The 17,991-nt window shown below is 41.2% G+C and overlaps 1 protein-coding gene across 1 annotated transcript in view; it reads right to left on the reverse strand.

Moving 5' to 3' along the window:
• Positions 1–4,503: 4,503 nt before the first annotated feature.
• The window catches only part of PROSER2 (proline and serine rich 2), a 30,397-nt gene continuing 16,909 nt past the window's right edge, over positions 4,504–17,991 (reverse strand). The window contains exons 3-4 of the mRNA XM_006098217.3: positions 9,226–9,478; positions 4,504–7,366 (exon numbers count right to left, since the gene is read on the reverse strand). Coding sequence (XP_006098279.1) covers positions 6,336–7,366; positions 9,226–9,478 — 1,284 coding nt within the window. The 3' untranslated portion in view covers positions 4,504–6,335. The remainder of the gene's footprint in view (positions 7,367–9,225; positions 9,479–17,991) is intronic.

Below are 17,991 nucleotides of genomic sequence, written 5' to 3' on the forward strand. Positions count from 1 at the left end.
AGGCCTTTCTTTTTTTTTTTAAAAAATTTGGGCGGGGGGGGCCCTTTTGGTTTTTAACCTTTCCTGGGGGAAAAAGGGGTGTTTTTTTCCCCCCCCCCCCCCCCCCCCCCCCCCCCCCCCCCGAGCGCTCTTACTATCAGAGAAGAGGGTGATTGTGGCATTTCTGGCGCAGGAGGGAAGGCAGCAGCTGGGGAGGGACTGGGTCAGTGGTGCCCACGCCCAGGCAGTCCTCTATTTCAAATTCAGTCACAGAGTTCCAGTTTTCCCAGGATAAGGCAGCACAGAGCTCGGCTTTCTCTTTTCTCAGATATCTGAATGCAGGGCTTGTCCAGCGAGTAGATTAGAAAAAGATATGGAACTTGTTCCCCATACTTTAAAGCAGGGAAAAAGCCTTGTTGTGAAGAGAAGAAACAAAACCTGTTTGGTGACTTGTCATTTCAATGAAAACACAAACCTTTCACAGGTGAACATTCCCCATGCTCCTCCCCTTCCTCCTGCCACCCAGAAGCTGGGGAGCACAGGTCACAGGTGGGAGCAGGAGGAAAAACAGAAAACAAGCCCTGCTCCTTCAGAGAACACGAGGATTTAGTGCAAACATTTAAGAGCCCAAGGGAGCAGTTTACTAAGCTTGTCTTGTCAGGGGGATAAAATACACTCAGAGATGCCTTTTATGTTTTCTTGTCTGACCACTGTGGCTAGGATTTCCAGTACTATGTTGAATAAAAGTGGTGAACCCTGTCTTGTTCCTGTTCTTAGGGAAAATCATTTTAGTTTTTGCCTATTGATGGGCAAATTTATGGACTCCCCTACCCCTGCCCATATAATGTTGGCTTAGGTTTGTCATATATGGCCTTTATTATGTTGAGGTATGATTCCTCTATTCCTGGGATGGGGAGCATCCAGCCTGCAGGCAGAAGGCCCAAGAAGTCATTTGGTCTGGCCCTGCCAAGGCATTAGGGGTGAGTTAATTAAATGTTTGACCAAATATAGCAGGCTGATTTTTAAGTTGATAATTTTGTATGGCCCATGAATTATGTTATAAATATCCAAATGGCCCTTGGCAGAGAAAAGTTTCCCCACCCCCAAGTCTATTCCCACTCTGCTGAGAGTTTTTATCAAAAATTGGTGTTTGATTTTGTCGAATGCTTTTCCTGCATCTACTGATATGATCATGTGATTTTCCAAATTGGAAAGAAGGATGTAAAATTGTGATTATTCATAGATGACATGATATTGTACATAGAAAACTCTAAAGATTCTACACAAAAACTACTAAACTACTAGATTTAATAAATGAATTTGGCAATGTAGCAGGATACAAATTAACACCCAGAAATCGATGGCATTTTTATACACCAATAATAAACTCTCAGAAAAAGAAACTAAAAAAAACAATCCAATTTACCATTGTAACAAAAAAAAAATTAAGATACTTAGGAATAAACTTAACCAAGGAGGTAAAAGACCTGTACTCTGAAAACTACAGGACGTTGAAAAAGAAGATAGAAGAAGACATAAACAAGTGGAAGAATATACCATGTTCATGGATTGGTAGAATTAACATCATTAAAATGTCCATACTACCCAAGGCAATCTATAGATTCAATGCAATCCCTATCAAAATACCAACGGCATATATCACAGATCTAGAACAAATACTCCAAAAATGTATAGGGAATGAAATAGCCACAGCAATCTTGAGAAAGAAGAACAAAGTTGGAGGGATCACAATACCAGATATCAAGTTATACTACAACGACACTGTAATCAAAACAGCCTGATACTGGCACAAGAACAGGCATATACACCAATGGAACAGAACTGAGAACCCCAAAATTGACCCAAACCCTTATGCTCAATTAATATTTGACAAAGGAGGGAAGAGCATGCAATGGAGTAAAAACAATCTCTTCAATAATTGGTGTTGGAAAAATTGGACAGATACATGCAAAAAAGTGAAAACAGACCACCAACTTACACCATACACAAGAATAAACTCAAAATGGATAAAAGACTTAAAAGTAAGTAATAAAACCATAAAAATCCTAAAAGAAAACATAGGCAGCAAAATCTCAGAATTTTCATCGATATATCAAATAGCAGAATTTTCATCAATATATCGCATAGGGCAAGAGAAACAAGGAAAAAAATAAACAAATGGGACTACATCAAAATAAAAAGCTTCTGCACAGCAAAAGAAACCAGCATCAAAATGAAAAGAGAACCCACTGCATGGGAGAACATATTGTCAATGATATATCTGATAAGGGGTTAATTTCAAAAATATGTAAAGTGCTCATACAACTCAACAAAAGGAAGACAAACAACCCAATTTAAAAATGGGCAGAAGACCTGAATAGACACTGCTCCAAAGGGGACATACAAATGGCCCGGAAACATGAAAAAATGCTCAAGGTCACTGATCATCAGAGAGATGCAAATTAAAATCATAATAAGGTATAACCTCACATCAGCCAGAATAGCTACCATTAATAAATCAATAAACAAGTGCTGGCGAGGAGAAAAAGGAATTGTGGTACTCTGCTGATGGGAATGCAGACTGGTACAACCACTATGGAAAACAGTGTGATTTCCTCAAAAAAATTAAAAATGGAACTGCCATCTGATCCAGTGATCTCACTTCTAGGAATATATCCTAAGAAGCCTGAAACACCAATCAGAAAGAATATATGCACCCCTATGTTTATAGCAATGTTATTTTCAATAGCTAAGATCTGTAAACAGCCCAAGTGCCCATCAGTAGGTGAATGGATTAAAGAACTGTGGTACATTTATACTATAGAATATTATGCAGCAGTAAAAAAGGATTTATTTTTAAAAAATATTTTTATTGATTTCAGAGAGGAAGGGAGAGGAAGAGAGAGATAGAAACATCAATGATGATGGAATCATTGATTGGCTGCTTTCTGCATGCCCCCTACTGGGGACTGAGCCCACAATGATCGGAATCGAACCAGGGACCCTTCAGTCTGCAGGCTGATGCTCTATCCACTAAGGCAAAGCACCTAGGGCAAAAAGAAGGATTTCTTAGTCTTTGAAACAGCATGGAGGGACCTGGAGAGTATTATGCTAAGTGAAATAAGCCAGTCAGAGAAAGACAAGTATTATATGATCTTGTTCATTAGGTTCTATCTAAAGCACAAAATAAACTGACAAACAAAAAAGATCCAGAGACATTGAAGCATGAAACAGACTGACGATTCTCAGAGGGAAGGGGGTGGGGGGAGAGAAGAGACTAATCAATGAACTTATATGCATAGCCCCTGGACAGACAATAGTCAGGCGAAAGCCTGGGGAGGGAGCAGGAGCAGGGTAGAGAGGGGCAATGGGGGGGGGGGGGGGGACATCTGTAAACTTTCAACAATAAAGATAAATTGAAAATAAAAAAAAATAAAACCAAAACAGTGCCTCATTCTGCCACTTCCTTTAGGGAAATGGCATAGCAGTTACAAGTTCCTTGATAACAATAAATTGTTTTCATATTTATCTTAATTATCTCTTCATTACTCTTGAATAAACATAAAGAACTGATTTCTTAGATCCTCTGTACAAATACACCACCATTAAATCCTCTGAAAGGTCAAATTTCACATAGCTAGAGATGTGGGAATTTAATAAAGAGAATACATTTCTGATTTTTTATAAATAAAAAGGTCAATCCTAAGGGCTCCATAAGGCCTTGTTTATCAGCTACATGAAGCTCTTCACGAAAGCTCATTTCAAGTGGGGAGCCCACAAGGGGAGCTCACCTCCCATCAGGGATTCTGAGGGAAGAAGCCTATATTGTCAAAGTCAGGACAAGGAGCCAGCACACAGCTCGGGTGGGGCCCCAAAAGGAGAATGTGGGCTGGAGAGAACAGCACGAATCTACATTTCTGCTAGTTTTGTGAAAATAAGTATACACACCAAGAACCAAACATAGGAGAGGGAGGAGGAGGAGAGACTGAGCAGACCCTGTTACCCTGGCAACTGCAAAGTATTACAGTCTGCAGAGGAGACTCTAGTTGGGCCATTTACACACACCTTTTTAAAAGCCAAAGAATTTCCCCCCTCATTTTACGATAAAGAGTTTCATAAAAATGGAGACTGATTTACAAATATCACTTGAAAAAAAAACTGGGGACTTAAGATTCATCTTTCCTTTTGGTTACAATTTTGCTTTGAATTATGGTCCTTAAAATTTTTTTGAAGGTGACCCTTTAAGAGTGTCCGTCCTATCATGTAGTATGGCAAGAAAACGAATGTCCTTCAGCAAATTAGTTGTTTTTGTTAACATGATATGTACACAGACAGGTTACTTCATTGGCAACTATAATTTAAACCTCCAACAAAATATATGGCTTTAATTTCTAGGGTTTGAACACAAGACATGACCAGAGCAATAGGTAAAAGTAAATACAAGAAATAATGAATAAATATAAGGAAAGAATATAACATTTAAAAGAAAATAATTGAAAATAAATATAAAATGCAAAACGAAAGTTGTTTGTATATAAGATAAATCTAAATTTATTTTTCAAAATTATCATTATGAAAACAAATATACTACATATAGTCAAGTTCACCTTAATCAAATGACATCATAGGATAAGATAAAAATAAATCAGCCATATCAAGACTCTCTATTTTAAACACTGTGTATGGCATCTCACTTAGTAAAAAGATAATATAGCCTTCAATAATCCTTTAACCATATCCAATATAAACGAGTAAAATAAAAACTACTTTAATACCTATTTAAATTAAGACCATCAAGAAACTGGCTGAGATACTAAATACTGTAATTCTAAGGAAAAAAAATTACAATCATTTTCTGTAACTTACAAGGCAAATCGAACACTATGAAAAAATGTCTTTCACATCACATTTGAATTTAAATAATACTCACCAGGAAAGAAACAGATTCTGTGACAGTGGCTGAGCCATAACAACAAAAGGGCGTGATATCTAAGTGTGGCCCTTCCCAGTCTATTTTTAGAGGTTAAAGACGCCAGCCTTGAATAGTTCGATAATAATGGTTGTGGTTACAACTCAGCATGTAAGACAGTTCGAGAGTAAACCAGCTCTTTTCATGCTGTCATCTAGTTCGCTGTCTTTTCCCTTTTATTAATCCTGAGACCTTGCTCACAGAACACAGGGGATCTGAAGAAATCGTTTGTTTCCTCCTGTTTACTAACTACCTTGGAACATGCAGAACTAAAATTAAGTCATAAATTAAAATTAGGTTAAAATCAGGTGATAAATTAAATCTTTGAAAATGTTCTTCATTAAAAAAGTTTTTAAAAACTATCTTGCTTATCTGCAACTTTACTCGGAAAATTACTTTAATTGGGAACAGGACACACACTGCGGAGGAAGAAGCACTTGGGTTCACCGAAGTATCCCGGAGACGTGTCCTTAACAGACTTCCCTGTGAGGAAGTAACAATTCCTATGTCTATCAAGAGTATAGGGTTTTAAGAAGTTTATATATAAGTAATGATAAATGTATATGTGCCAACACAATTCCTATCTATGTATATGTTAACATGTTTCTATAAACATATTTTATACATGTATATACACAATAGATGCTCATACACATATCCCCCAACCACACAGACCCTTCAGTGTGATGAGACTTGCTTTCTTGAAATTACCACCTTTTCCACACTCAACCTTTCTATTCCACTCCCATAACTCAAACTTATAGTACATCAGACTCTAAAGGTTTCATTTCAATTTTCAATAAAAAAACTAGGCAAACCAAATTATATCAAGAAACAAAAGCATATTTAGGGCTAACATATTACCCTATACACTTCAAAAAGAAAAAAACCAAAAATGTATTGTAAGACACTATGAAAATTTAACACTCAGTTTTAATATTTTCTTAGAAAAGGAGAGGAAGTCCCTAGCTTAGAGAATTGAGTGTAAGAGATCTAAACTGGCCTTCATGTCCATTTGCTTGGGATCAAAGGTTAGGTTAGAGACTCAAGAAAAGCAAATTGGACCCAATCCCCCTTCTCCTGAATCTACAAAATAGATGGCAATTACAAATCATAGAAACCTATAGTTCTTCAAGGTTATTATCTGAGTTCTTAGAAAAAGGAAGCTCTAGTGCTGGCCCTTGTTTACAGAAGGAAATCCCAGCTCAAAGGTGGAATGGGAGGGGGCAGGCACTCAGCCCGGACTGCTGAGTCCCGGTATCCGTCATCGCTAGTCCGCAGCAGGGCACAGCTGTTGGGACTGTTGTGATTGCTCTTTACGACGCACAGACATTTTAGGCCAAACAAACCTGGCCATCCACATCCTCCAGCCCTCTCTCATGCTCCATCACAAGTTCTCTTTCAGCAGGCCGAGCTTCCGCAGGGCCTCCCGGCGAGCTTCCTCAGTGGAGCCTCGACCAGCAAACTGGACGGTGATGCCTTGGGGTCTGAACCCCACGGCCCTGGGCAGCGAACCTGATCGCTTCCTAGCATCCTGGCTGCAGTCCGGCTGCCGGTGCTCATACAAGCTCTTGCTGGCGTTCTGGCGTGCAAGTTTATTGGTAAGAGCCGGGTCCGGACGGAAAGTGACAGTTTTCCCAGTAGAGAAAAAGGCACCGGGCTCGCTCTTTAGGACATCATGGATGTTCTGGAAGCCATTCTCCAGTGGTGGGGTCTGCTCTGTCTGCACGCCTCTGGACTGCTGACTGCTGGTCTGCCCTCCTGCCTGCGTGGACACAGCTTCCTGGACGGGGCCTGGCTTGCTCTGGCCACACGTCCCCTGCTCTGGAGAGACGCTTCGCCTCTGCTCAGGGAGATCACCCTTTTGGGCCCGATCTTCCGTTTCTCCCATGGAGAAGAAAGAGACTCCATTAATGTTGGCCAGGACCCGGGCTTTCCGCTCCTGCACGTTGACCGCGGCCTTGGAGATGGTCTTGTTGAACTCCTTCCCGGCGCTGTTGGTCACACTGATGTTGCTCGGGAAGCGGTGGATCTTGGGCGCAGGCTGTGCCGTATGTCTGTGCCACAACAAGTGGTCTCCATTTCGAGGGGCCACGGAAGTCAGTGTCCTCCATTCCCCAGGCCTGCCCTCCTTGGAGGGGGAGGTGGGTGAAAGTGCTTCATTTCCTGCCAACTTCTCAGAAATCTTCTGGGCGATAACAAGCGGAGTCGGAACTGAACGGGGCAGTTTGGGGTGCTCCGCAGGAGGAGAAGAAGAGAGCTGCTCTTTCCTGGGCTGGGCTGGCGCTGTGGGGACAGGCAGGGAGGGTGGCCGAGGAAGGGCCTCTGGAACGGTGCACCCTGGCGGGGGAGAAGCCTCCACATCCTGTGCCCCGCATTCCAGGACAGGAATGTCTTCCTTTCCAGCAGGTCCAGCCCCTGAGAAGTAGGCAGAATCCTCATAAGTTTATGTAACTTTATGTAAAAATAAACACATTACATCTCCCCCTGAAACGCAAAGGGTCTCAAAGGGACATAATACCAACTTCAACAGTACCTCCTGTAAACTGAACTCCTCTATCCCTGTCCCCTGGACTAACAAGAGAGAACAGAATACATGGTTCTCATAACCACAGGATGAGAAGAATGAACCAGTGATGGTGAAAGACTGCCACGGCAGAAATGGTCAGTACCTGGGAAGTATACCGTAAAAGCAAGCTCCTGAGGACCCATCCGCCTGAGGCATTCATAGGAAGAAACAGTAACTTGCCTTAGCAGGGATTTTTACAAAGGGGAAATGGAGGCTGGGAGGTGATGTGGCACATCAACAACTCTATCGCTTTCCTCCATGAAATAGGAATGTTTCCCGACAGCCCCAGGTAGAGTTAATATGCCAGTGTTGGAGCCTTGACTAGATCCTGAACATACATTGATCACAGATCACCTAATACTTTTCTGGACTTGGGTTTATATACCGTCTCCAGCTGCAAAACTGTAGGCCACCTTGTTTACCTGTGTACTGCAGAGTCTCACACAATGCCTGCCAAAGGGGAGGCACTTAAAATTGTTATGAAAATGTCATGTTAGGGAACTGATGGGCAAGGTGGCTTCCTTTCAAAATGTGTTTTCCTTGGTGCCAACCTATGATCTGACATTTTTAAAGGAACAGCTGGTTCAAATTTATTTTAGAAACTATACTTCAAAGAAGTGTGATAAAAATGGGGAATTCATATTAAGTCTCTTCTTTGAAGAGATGGCTGCAAACCAAGCTCCATCTCTGGAATCTATAACTGTAGGACAGTGATGGCGAACCTATGACAAGCGTGGCAGAGGTGACACGCGAACTCATTTTTTTGGTTGATTTTTCTTTGTTAAATGGCATTTAAATATATAAAATAAATATCAAAAATATAAATCTTTGTTTTACTATGGTTGCAAATATCAAAAAATTTCTATATGTGACACGGCACCAGAGTTAAGTTAGGGTTTTTCAAAATGCTGACACGTCGAGCTCAAAAGGTTCGCCATCACTGCCGTAGTATGTAAAATTTTGGGTAACACACAGCCCTGCTTACAAATAAAAAAAGGAAAAAATATTTATAGAGGCTCATGACAAATGGCAGTATTTTGTAGGTAGCCAAGCAAAATTACTTTCTCTTCTATCTTTTTCCTCGTTACTAATCCTTATCCCCTTGACCACATTTATTTCCAATATTTTTTCCAATTAGGAAGGAAAATGGAAGAAAATTTTCTCCTTGTGCCTCTGGTTCTATCACAGGACCCTTTCGATGCCACCCTGAGTTAGGCAAGGTACAAAGAGGACGGTGAACTGAATTTTTCTTCTGATCATTTCCTATTTTCCTGAACCAGCTGACTTTTCAGTTTAAATACTCCCCCCTTGGCAACCATGCTACAGCTGTAGGGATATAATCTTGCACAAAAATTGAGATCAAACTTCAAGGGCTAAAATACAAGTACCTCCAATGTTTTCTTTCTATAATGAATTGTTACCTGGAAGCCATTTTCAATTTTCTTTATATATATAAAGTTTATCTGTATGACAAATAGTTTCATCCTTAACTCTAGCCCTTTCGGAATTCCCCTTCATGTGTTGTCATCCTAATATGCTAAGAAAACATCTACTTAGCTGGACAAACTATGAAGATGATGCTTCTAACCTACAAAAATCTGTTAAGTCCCAACAGCTCCACTGGGGTAGACACAGAAAGCAGTGCCTGTGTCATGCAAAACACTAACAAAGCAAGCCAGAGTCTGGGGACTGGCGCTTCACGCCTCACCTGCTGCTTCAGTCACATCCGGAAGGCGCTCAGGTTCCCCAGCTGCATATACTGGCTGCACTAAGTCAATGACATCTTCTGGTTCCAAGTGGCTGGGAGTGCTCCCTTCCAGAGACTTTGAGGGCTGGCAGTGTACCCCACTGTCACACAGGACTTGCTCCTCAAAGTCGTCCTCCAGGGAATCAATAGTCTCTTCAAAAAACAGGATGACATCCTTTTCCTCATGTGTGAGGTAGTTCAGGCTCTCATCATCCTATAGAATAGGTGTGGGGGTTGGGAATGGAAGAGAAAACAAACAGTAGTTTCAGTGAGGAACAAAACCAGGACCAAGTCTAGATCAATACAGAGCCCAGGGCAGGATTCACAGCACTTTACCAGTAACATTTCCCACGTGGGAAGAGTCTGCCACTCAGATGAGCTCACTGACAAACCTGTGCCGCTATGTCCCTCACCCTTTTACCTACATGAAAAAGAAGGCTGCCAAAAAGGTACAGAAATAAAAGATCTTAGACCCTATGATTAGCTCTAGTCCTGTGGTTCCTAGTGAATTAATGACGAGAAAACAATTCTTCTCCATTGCCTCCTTGGGAACGCTGTTTGCACTTACTGCTTTTAGACACACTTGCTTTTCCCTAATAGCAACGTGGGTAATCTCTGGTTAAAGATGATGAACTCACATATTTATGTCTTCCTCTAAAAACCTTACAAAAACAATAATGGGATTTATTTCTTTAAGAAAGCACAAATCACAAAGACAAAAATAATAGGAAAAGATGTGACAGCAACACCATTTGGGAAGTTAGGTAGCAGGACAGGTGTAATGACTCAGAAAGATGAATTTTAGTCAGCAGCAGGGAAAGCCAATATTCAACCTGCTGAGTGCTTGAGGGCTTCCCTCAGCCTGGAGGGCTCCTCTGAAGCCCAGGCACTCGGGGTGCTGAGCAGTTCTAGAAGTGTGGCAAAGATGACATTGTCAAGAGCAGAGTAGGTTAAAAGGCTGAAAGAGAAGCAATTATGTTACCTAGGTAGAAAACTAGATATTTTTTCTTAAAGAAGATAAAAGAGGGATTTGAAGTGGGAAGCATGAAGCAGAGTTGACAGTGACGGACTGTACTGCAAACGGGGAGTAAATGAGCCAAATTAATACTTTACACAAAAGATTGGAAGACTCTTCTCTGGGGATTTGAATGATGCAAGGGCCAAAAGACGCTAAGACCACAGGTCCTCAATGAAATAGCTCAGGTAGATTGCTCTACAGTGCAGAGCAGTCAACAAAACTAGAAGGGAATTTTCAGTCAGGTTCTTAACATTCTACTCTTAAATATTTGCAAGCAGCTGAGAAAAACCTCTAACATGAGAGACAATATCAAAACAAAACAAAAAATAAAGCAAATTATAAGAAACAAACTATGCAGAATGATGAAAATTTCAAAAAGATGATCATTAATATCTTCAGAGGGATAAAAATATAATGCTGTTAAAAAGTAGAAAACAAAAGAGTTCTTAGAAATTAAAATTATGACAGAAGTAAAAAACTAAATAAAAGCCTAGAAAATAAAGTAGAGACACTGGCAAAGTACAACAAAAGTAAAAAAAAAAAATCTTTTTAAATAGAGAAGAAAAGAAAACTAGAGGATAAGCATGAGAGAGAGGGCCAAAATCTGAGTAATGAAAGTTCCAGAAAAAGAAATCAGAAAAAAAACAGAGGGGAAAGAATTATCAAAATAAATAAGTAAAATAATACAAGAAAATATTCCCAAACAGAAGGATCAAAAGGGGCCATCAGAATAACCTAAAGAACAAGAATAACATAGAATAACATTATTGTGACATTTCACTACACCGAAGTCTAAGAAAAGATCCTAAAAGCTTCTCAGTGAAAGAAGAGGCCACATAACAAGAGATCAGGAATCAAAACAGCACCAGACTTCTCAGCAGCAATACTGGAAACCAGAAGACAATGTTGTCATTCCTTCAAAATTCTGAATGATCTATGGAGCTTCCGGACAAGATGGCAGTGTAGGTAAATGTGGTACTCACATCCTCCCACAACCAAATCAAAATTACAACTAAACTACAGAACCATCATTCAGAACTGCCTGAAATATAGCCAAACAAAATTCTACAACTAAGGATATAAAGAAGAAGCCACACTGAGGCTGGTAGGAGGGGCGGAATGTGGAATGGGCTGGTCACACACCCACATGTGATGGATAAAAATGGGGAAGGATATCTTGGCTGGCGAGGTTCCCACTGAGGAGCCAGAGGTCCCAGCCCCACACCAGCCCCCTCCAGCCCAGGGTTCCAGTGCCAGGTAGAGAAGTCCCCATAACTGCTGGCTGTAAAAACCAGCAGGAAGTGAGGCTGAGTGAGAGGGAGTGGTGCTAGAGTATGAGTAGTGTCTCTTTTTAAAATTTTTCTTTCTTTATTGATGGATTTTTAGAGTGAGAGGAGGAGAAAGAGGGAGGAAGGGAGGGAGGGAGAGAGGGAGAAACATTGATTTGTTGTTCCACTATTTATGCATTCATTGGTTGATCTTATATGTGCCCTGACCGGTGATCAAACCTACAACCTTGGGGGATGATGCTCTAACCAACTGAGCTACCCAGTATGACCTAGGAGTTCCTCTTAAAGGGCCCACACACAGACTTACTTGAACTCACTCTCTCTGAGCTTCCTCACTGGGGCAGCAGCTTGAAAGGGACTTACAGGGAGGGACTGAAGTGTCTGGCATCAGGGTGAGAGCTGGAGGGGCAGCTTTCTCCCCGACAGAAGTGCTGGCAGAGGCCACTGTTCCTTTTCGGAACCCTTCCCCCATAGTCCTGGCAGGTGGCACCATATCTGAGACTCCATCAACCTGGCCATCACTGTCCTGCCCTGGTGATTCCCTGAAACCGTGCCACCACCCAACTTGAGGGCCCACCCAAGTTGTTTACAGTGGTTTTTTTCCCCATACAAATAGATTGTTGTGGCTCATGCTTCAGACTTTCCTAAAATCTCTCAAATAAGCAGCATCTGGTCTCAGTATGCCCTGTACCTCTCATGAAGTGGCAGCCCACCTTGGTTTGCAGCTTGGCCCCTCCTGGGCACCTCCAAGCCCAACACAAGTAACAGCCACCTGCAGATTGTAGCTCATGCTCAGTGACCCTGGGCAGAACACAGGTGGTAGCTGACCCTGGCTTGTATCTCCTGGGAGGCCCAGAGCCAGCACACCCAGTGGACAGCTTCGGACTGAGTCCAAGTGTCACCATCCAACCACCTCCATAAGTGGCACACTCAAGAGGTGGACTCAGTGGGCACCAGAGTCCTGCTGAAGTAAATCCTGCTCTGTGGGGTGAGCCCCTGCACAGTTGATCCTCCATAGTGGTTGATGGTCACAGTCAGTCTTTGCAGCCAATTGACCTGGGGATAAATCCCTCCAATTGAATGCCAATAGCAATCAAGGCTGAACTACAACAGGAGGGTTTAAATAGCCCACAGATAGGGGTGCTCACCTGGAGTACCCAGCTTGGGCAAACGGGGAGGTTGTGCCACTGGATCCTATAGGACACCTACTACATTAGGCCACTCTGCCACCCAGAGATGTCGTAACTCTACCTAACACATAGAAACAAACACAAGAAGGCTGCCAAAATGAGGAGACATGTCCCAAATGAAAGAACAGAACAAAACGCCAGAAAAAGAACTAAATGAAATGGAGGCAAACAATCTACAAGATGTAAAGTTCAAAACACTGATTATAAGGATGCTCAATGAACTGAGGGGAAGAGTAGAAGAACTTAGTGAGAACCTCATCAGATATAAGAAAGAAAACAAAACAAAAAGATATAGAAAACTAAGAATAGAGATAGAAAACATAAAAATAAACCAGTCAGAAATGAAAAGTACAATAACTGAAATGTAGAATACATTACAGGGAGTCAGTAGAGTAGATGAAGCAAAGGATTAAATAAACAATTTCGAAGCAGAAAACATTCAATCAGAACAGCAAACAATAAAATAAAATAAAATAAAATAAAATAAAATAAAATAAAATAAATGAGCATAGTGTAAGGAGCCTCTGGGGCAACTTCAAGTGGACAGAGAAGAGAGGAAACAAGAAATTGAAAACCTATTTGAAAAACAAGAAATTGAAAACCTATTTGTAAAACTTCCCTTGAAAACCTGTTTGTAAAACTTCCCTAACCTGGTGAAGGAAATAGATATACAAGTCCAAGAAGCACAGAGTCCCAACATAATTAAAATGGAAAAGGTTAGTGACAAAGAGAGAATCTTAAAAGTAGTAAGAGAAAAGCAGTTAGTTAATCTTAAAAGTAGTAAGAGAAAAGCTGTTAGTTATCTACAAGGGAACTCTCATAAGACTGTCAGATAATTTCTCAACAGAATGATGAACAGCAAGGACATAACCAAGGCTACTTTACTCAACAAGACTCTAATTTAAAATTGGAGGAGAAATAAAGAGCTTCCCAGACAAGAAAAGCTGAAGGAGTTCATCACCATCAAACTAGTATTACATAAAATGTTATAAAGGGCCTTCTATAAGAACAAAAAAAGATAAAAATATGAACAATAAAATGTTAATAAATACATATCTATCAACAACTGAATCTAAAAAATAAAATAAATGAACAAGCAGACCAGTAACAGACTCATAGTTACAGAGAACATTTTGACAGTTGCCAGATGGGAAGGGGGCTATGAGGATGGGTGAAAAACGTGAAAGGATTAACCAGTACAAATTGGTAGTTACAGAATAGTCATAGGGATGTAAAGTACAGTATAATATTGTAATAACTATATGGTGTCAGATGGGTAGAAATTTATCAAGACGATCACTTAGTAAGTTATATAATGTCTAATCACTGGGGTACACACCTGAAACTAATATATTATATATCAACTGTAATTGAAAAATAAAAAAAAATGACTTAGAATTTTTAAAAATTCCAAATGAATTCAAAACTAAAATTTTATGCCTAACCAAATTTAGGTTTGGTTTGAATGAAGATGTTTTTAAGAAATGCCGGGTCTAAACAATGGATCTCCCACATCTGCCTTTGTCAAGAAGCTACTTCAAGGGGGTGGGGAGTAAGGTTGTTCCCCTAGACAAAGGAGGAAACCAAGGAAAAGATAAAGGAGCCAGGAGCCAGGAGAATGAGAGGGAATCCCTGGACAATGGTGGTATGCCCAGGATGTCAGCTGTGCAGTGAATAACTAGTCTAGTTCAGAGGAGGCCAGAGGGCTACATAGAACATGAAGACAGCAAATAAAACTGAAACAATTATGAACCATAGAAAAACATTTAGAGCTATGAGAAAGCATATATCTACAAGTCAATTTACCTGCAGCAACACACACACAAGCACACACACAGATACATTAATTCTATTAGAATTTATAGTAGCAAGAAAACAAGCAAAACAAGAAACAACTAAAATGTCCAATAATAAGGTATTATGATTAAGTAGATCATGGCACATTCACAGATGGAATATTATATAGCCATTTAAAATGGTGTTTTCAAAAGAATATAATGTTCCCCCCCCTCAAAAAAATAATTTTCATGTTTCATTGTTCCTTCAAGTCCTTGTCCACATGCATATATATTTTGCATAGATAACATGTACAAGTTATTATTATTTTGCTTTTTACCTGTATAGTTATTATGATTACTTTTATATGTAGTCTTCTCTCAATAACTACTGACTGTGATAGTTATATTTATTAGCTGGTTTCTACAAATTCAAGAATACAATGTTTAGTGAAAGTAATGCATACAGAAAAAAGAGTTGTTTTGATGATTTAATTTAAATGTATACATTTAAAATATGAACACACATACTAAAAGGATACTTTAAGGATACTTAAAGGATATATAGTCAAATGTCAAAAATGAGGAGAAATGAAGGTAAATTATAAAGAAACAGGTGTGAATTAAAAGTCGTTGCTTATGGTGAGTGGGAGATGGTAGAAGTATTCATGAAAGACTGATGCATTTCGTAAACCTTATGAAACTATTAGACTCTATACTGTGCTCATGAACTTTGATACAACAGCAAAAACTATGGTGGAAGCAAAGGTGACTAAGAGCTGCTCCACCTGGAATAGAGCAATGCTTTACCTGCTGTGATCCACAGACACTCACATGCCCTCCTACCCAAGCATCTAACTTCCAGGGCCTGTAATCTTCACAATTTGAAGTGTTTTTGTTGTTGTTAATCCTCACCCAAGGATATTTTTCCATTGATTTTTAGACAGAGTGGAAGGGAGAGGGAAAGACACAGAGAAAAACATCTATGTGATAGAGACACATTGATTGGTTGCCTCCTGCATGTGAGCGAGCCTGCAATCAAGGTACATGCTCTTGACCAGAATCAAACCTGGTATCCTTCAGTTTGCAGGCCGATGCTCTAGCCACTGAGCCAAACCAGTTAGGGCCCAGAGGATATTTTTTCATTGATTTTCAGAGAGAGTGGAAGGGAGAGAGGAGGGGGGTTGAGGCAGAAGGAAGGAGGGAAAGAGAGAAGGAGAGAGAGAGAGAGCAAGAGAGAAACACTAATGTGAGAGACACATCAATTGGTTACCTCCTGCATGCACCTGCCCCGACCAGGGCCTGATATCAAACTGCAACCGAGGCAGGTGCCCTTGACGGGGAATTGAACCCTGCGACCTTTCGGTCTTCAGGTTGACACTCTAACAACAACTGTCTAGGTCGCTGTTATATATATACTAGAGATCCGGTGCACGAACTTCATGCACGGGGGGCGGGGGGGCCCTCAGCCTGGCCTGCACCTTCCAATCCGGGACCCCTCGGGGGATATCTGACTGCCTCTCGCAACCCGGGACCACTGGCTCCTAACCGCTTGCCTGCCTGCCTGCCTGATCGCCCCTAACTGCTCCCCTACTGGCCTGATTGCCCCTAACCACCTCTGCCTTGCCCTGCACCCAGGACCCAGAATTCCCTCCTCCAGCCGGTCGCAGGCACCCAGGACCCGGGCTGGCTTCACCTGGGACTGCGGGGCAGATGGCTTGTCCCTCTCCTAGGCTGCAGGTGCTGGCACCCGGGACTGCGGGGAGGGGGCTTGTCTCTCTCCCGGGCCGCAGGACAGCTGCTGGCACCCGGGACTGTGGGGTGTGTGGTTGTTCTTCTCCTGGGCCGCAGGTGCAGCTGCTGGTGCCCAGGACCGCGGTGAGGACGGTTTGTCCCTCTCCCGGGCTGCAGGCACAGGCGCAGCCTGGGGGTTTGGAACCACAGGGTGGGTGGCTTGTCCTCTCCCGGGCCGCAGCCTGGTGGTCCCCATTCCTCTCTCCCCCGTGTTGAGTGTCTGAGCTGAGACAGAGTGAGGGTGTGATGACTATTTGCATATTAGCTCTTTATTTTATTTTATTTTATTAGCATATATATATATATATATATATATATATATATATATATATATATAAATAAAATCACACACATGCAAGGTCATGGCCTAGTGGTCCATGTGGAGGAGGAAAGAAAGCTGAAGCCCTAGCAGTGGTGGTCCCTGCCTGACTATTGTGCTTTCAGAAGTAGGATTTGTTAACTTAGTTCCCAAAGAACTAAGTGGATAGAAAATGAGGATAAACAAAAACAATAGCTTTCTTGGGAAGGGTTGCATTGAAGAAACCCTAAGTTTGTCCCTATTTGGAAGGTAGCAGGCTGACAGCAGAAATTTTTTTTAAACTTTCCTTTCTATAAATGGTGTTTTTAATGCATCAATGTGGAGTAAAAGGAAGCCCTTTAAGGCTACAAATCTCCAGATGCTAAAAGAATTATATAGGAAACCATATGTTACATATTCTGCCTGCCATGTTGACTTCAGGCAATGGCTACAAGTCTTTAAGGGAAAAAGTGCATACATTTCTACCGAATATGTATGTTTTGAAGAAGTAATTTCTACTATGTTTAAACTAGAAAAATAAAAATGCTAAACCTACCAAAGGAAATGTATGCACGCTGTCCAAGGCTCGGTGAGGAAACAGAGCCCTACTCCTGCTGGTGCCTATGCAACCTGCACAGACGGCGGAAAATGTCCATTTCCCACTGGCGCTTTGAGAGGAATATCCTGACAAGTTGGATAACAAACCTTTCCAGTGAATGTTACCAATAATTAGAAAAGTCAACAAGATTGGAGTAAAGATTTGGGATAGGAGTGTTCATTTTTTTTTTTTTTTGGAAATGGTAGAGAGAAAACCCTTGTTTGAACAAAAAAAAGTTGAGAAGGCTTTAAATACTCATACTAAACTAACTCTTACCTTAAAAAACTATGAACTGTAGTTCTTAAACTTTTCCTTTTGTTTTGCTTTTCTTTTAAACAAGAAATTTGGTTTTACTGCAGACTAAGACAATTGTGGCAGCTCCTTGTGAAGGAGAAGACAAGAACCAGCAGACTTCATCTCCATTCCAAAAGAATAAATAAATCATAAGAATGGCCCAGCCGGGTGTAGCTCAGCGGTAGAGGGTTGACCTAGGAACCAAGAGGTCACTGGTTTGATTCCCAGTCAGGGCATATGCCCAGGTTGCGGGCTTGATCCCCAGTGGGGGGCGTGCAGGAGGCAGCCAATCAATAATTCTCTCTCATCATTGATGTTTCTATCTCTCTCGCCCTTTCCCTTCCTCTCTGAAATCAACAAAAATATATTTTAAAAAAACTTAAAAAAAAAGGAATGATTATGATGGCTGAAAATAGTTCTTGAAGATGAACCAAAGATCTTCTTAACCAGTAGTCCTCCTAGGCAGGCAAC

This window comes from Myotis lucifugus, unplaced genomic scaffold, assembly GCF_000147115.1.
Source record: "Myotis lucifugus unplaced genomic scaffold, Myoluc2.0 scaffold_223, whole genome shotgun sequence".
Taxonomy (NCBI): domain Eukaryota; kingdom Metazoa; phylum Chordata; class Mammalia; order Chiroptera; family Vespertilionidae; genus Myotis; species Myotis lucifugus.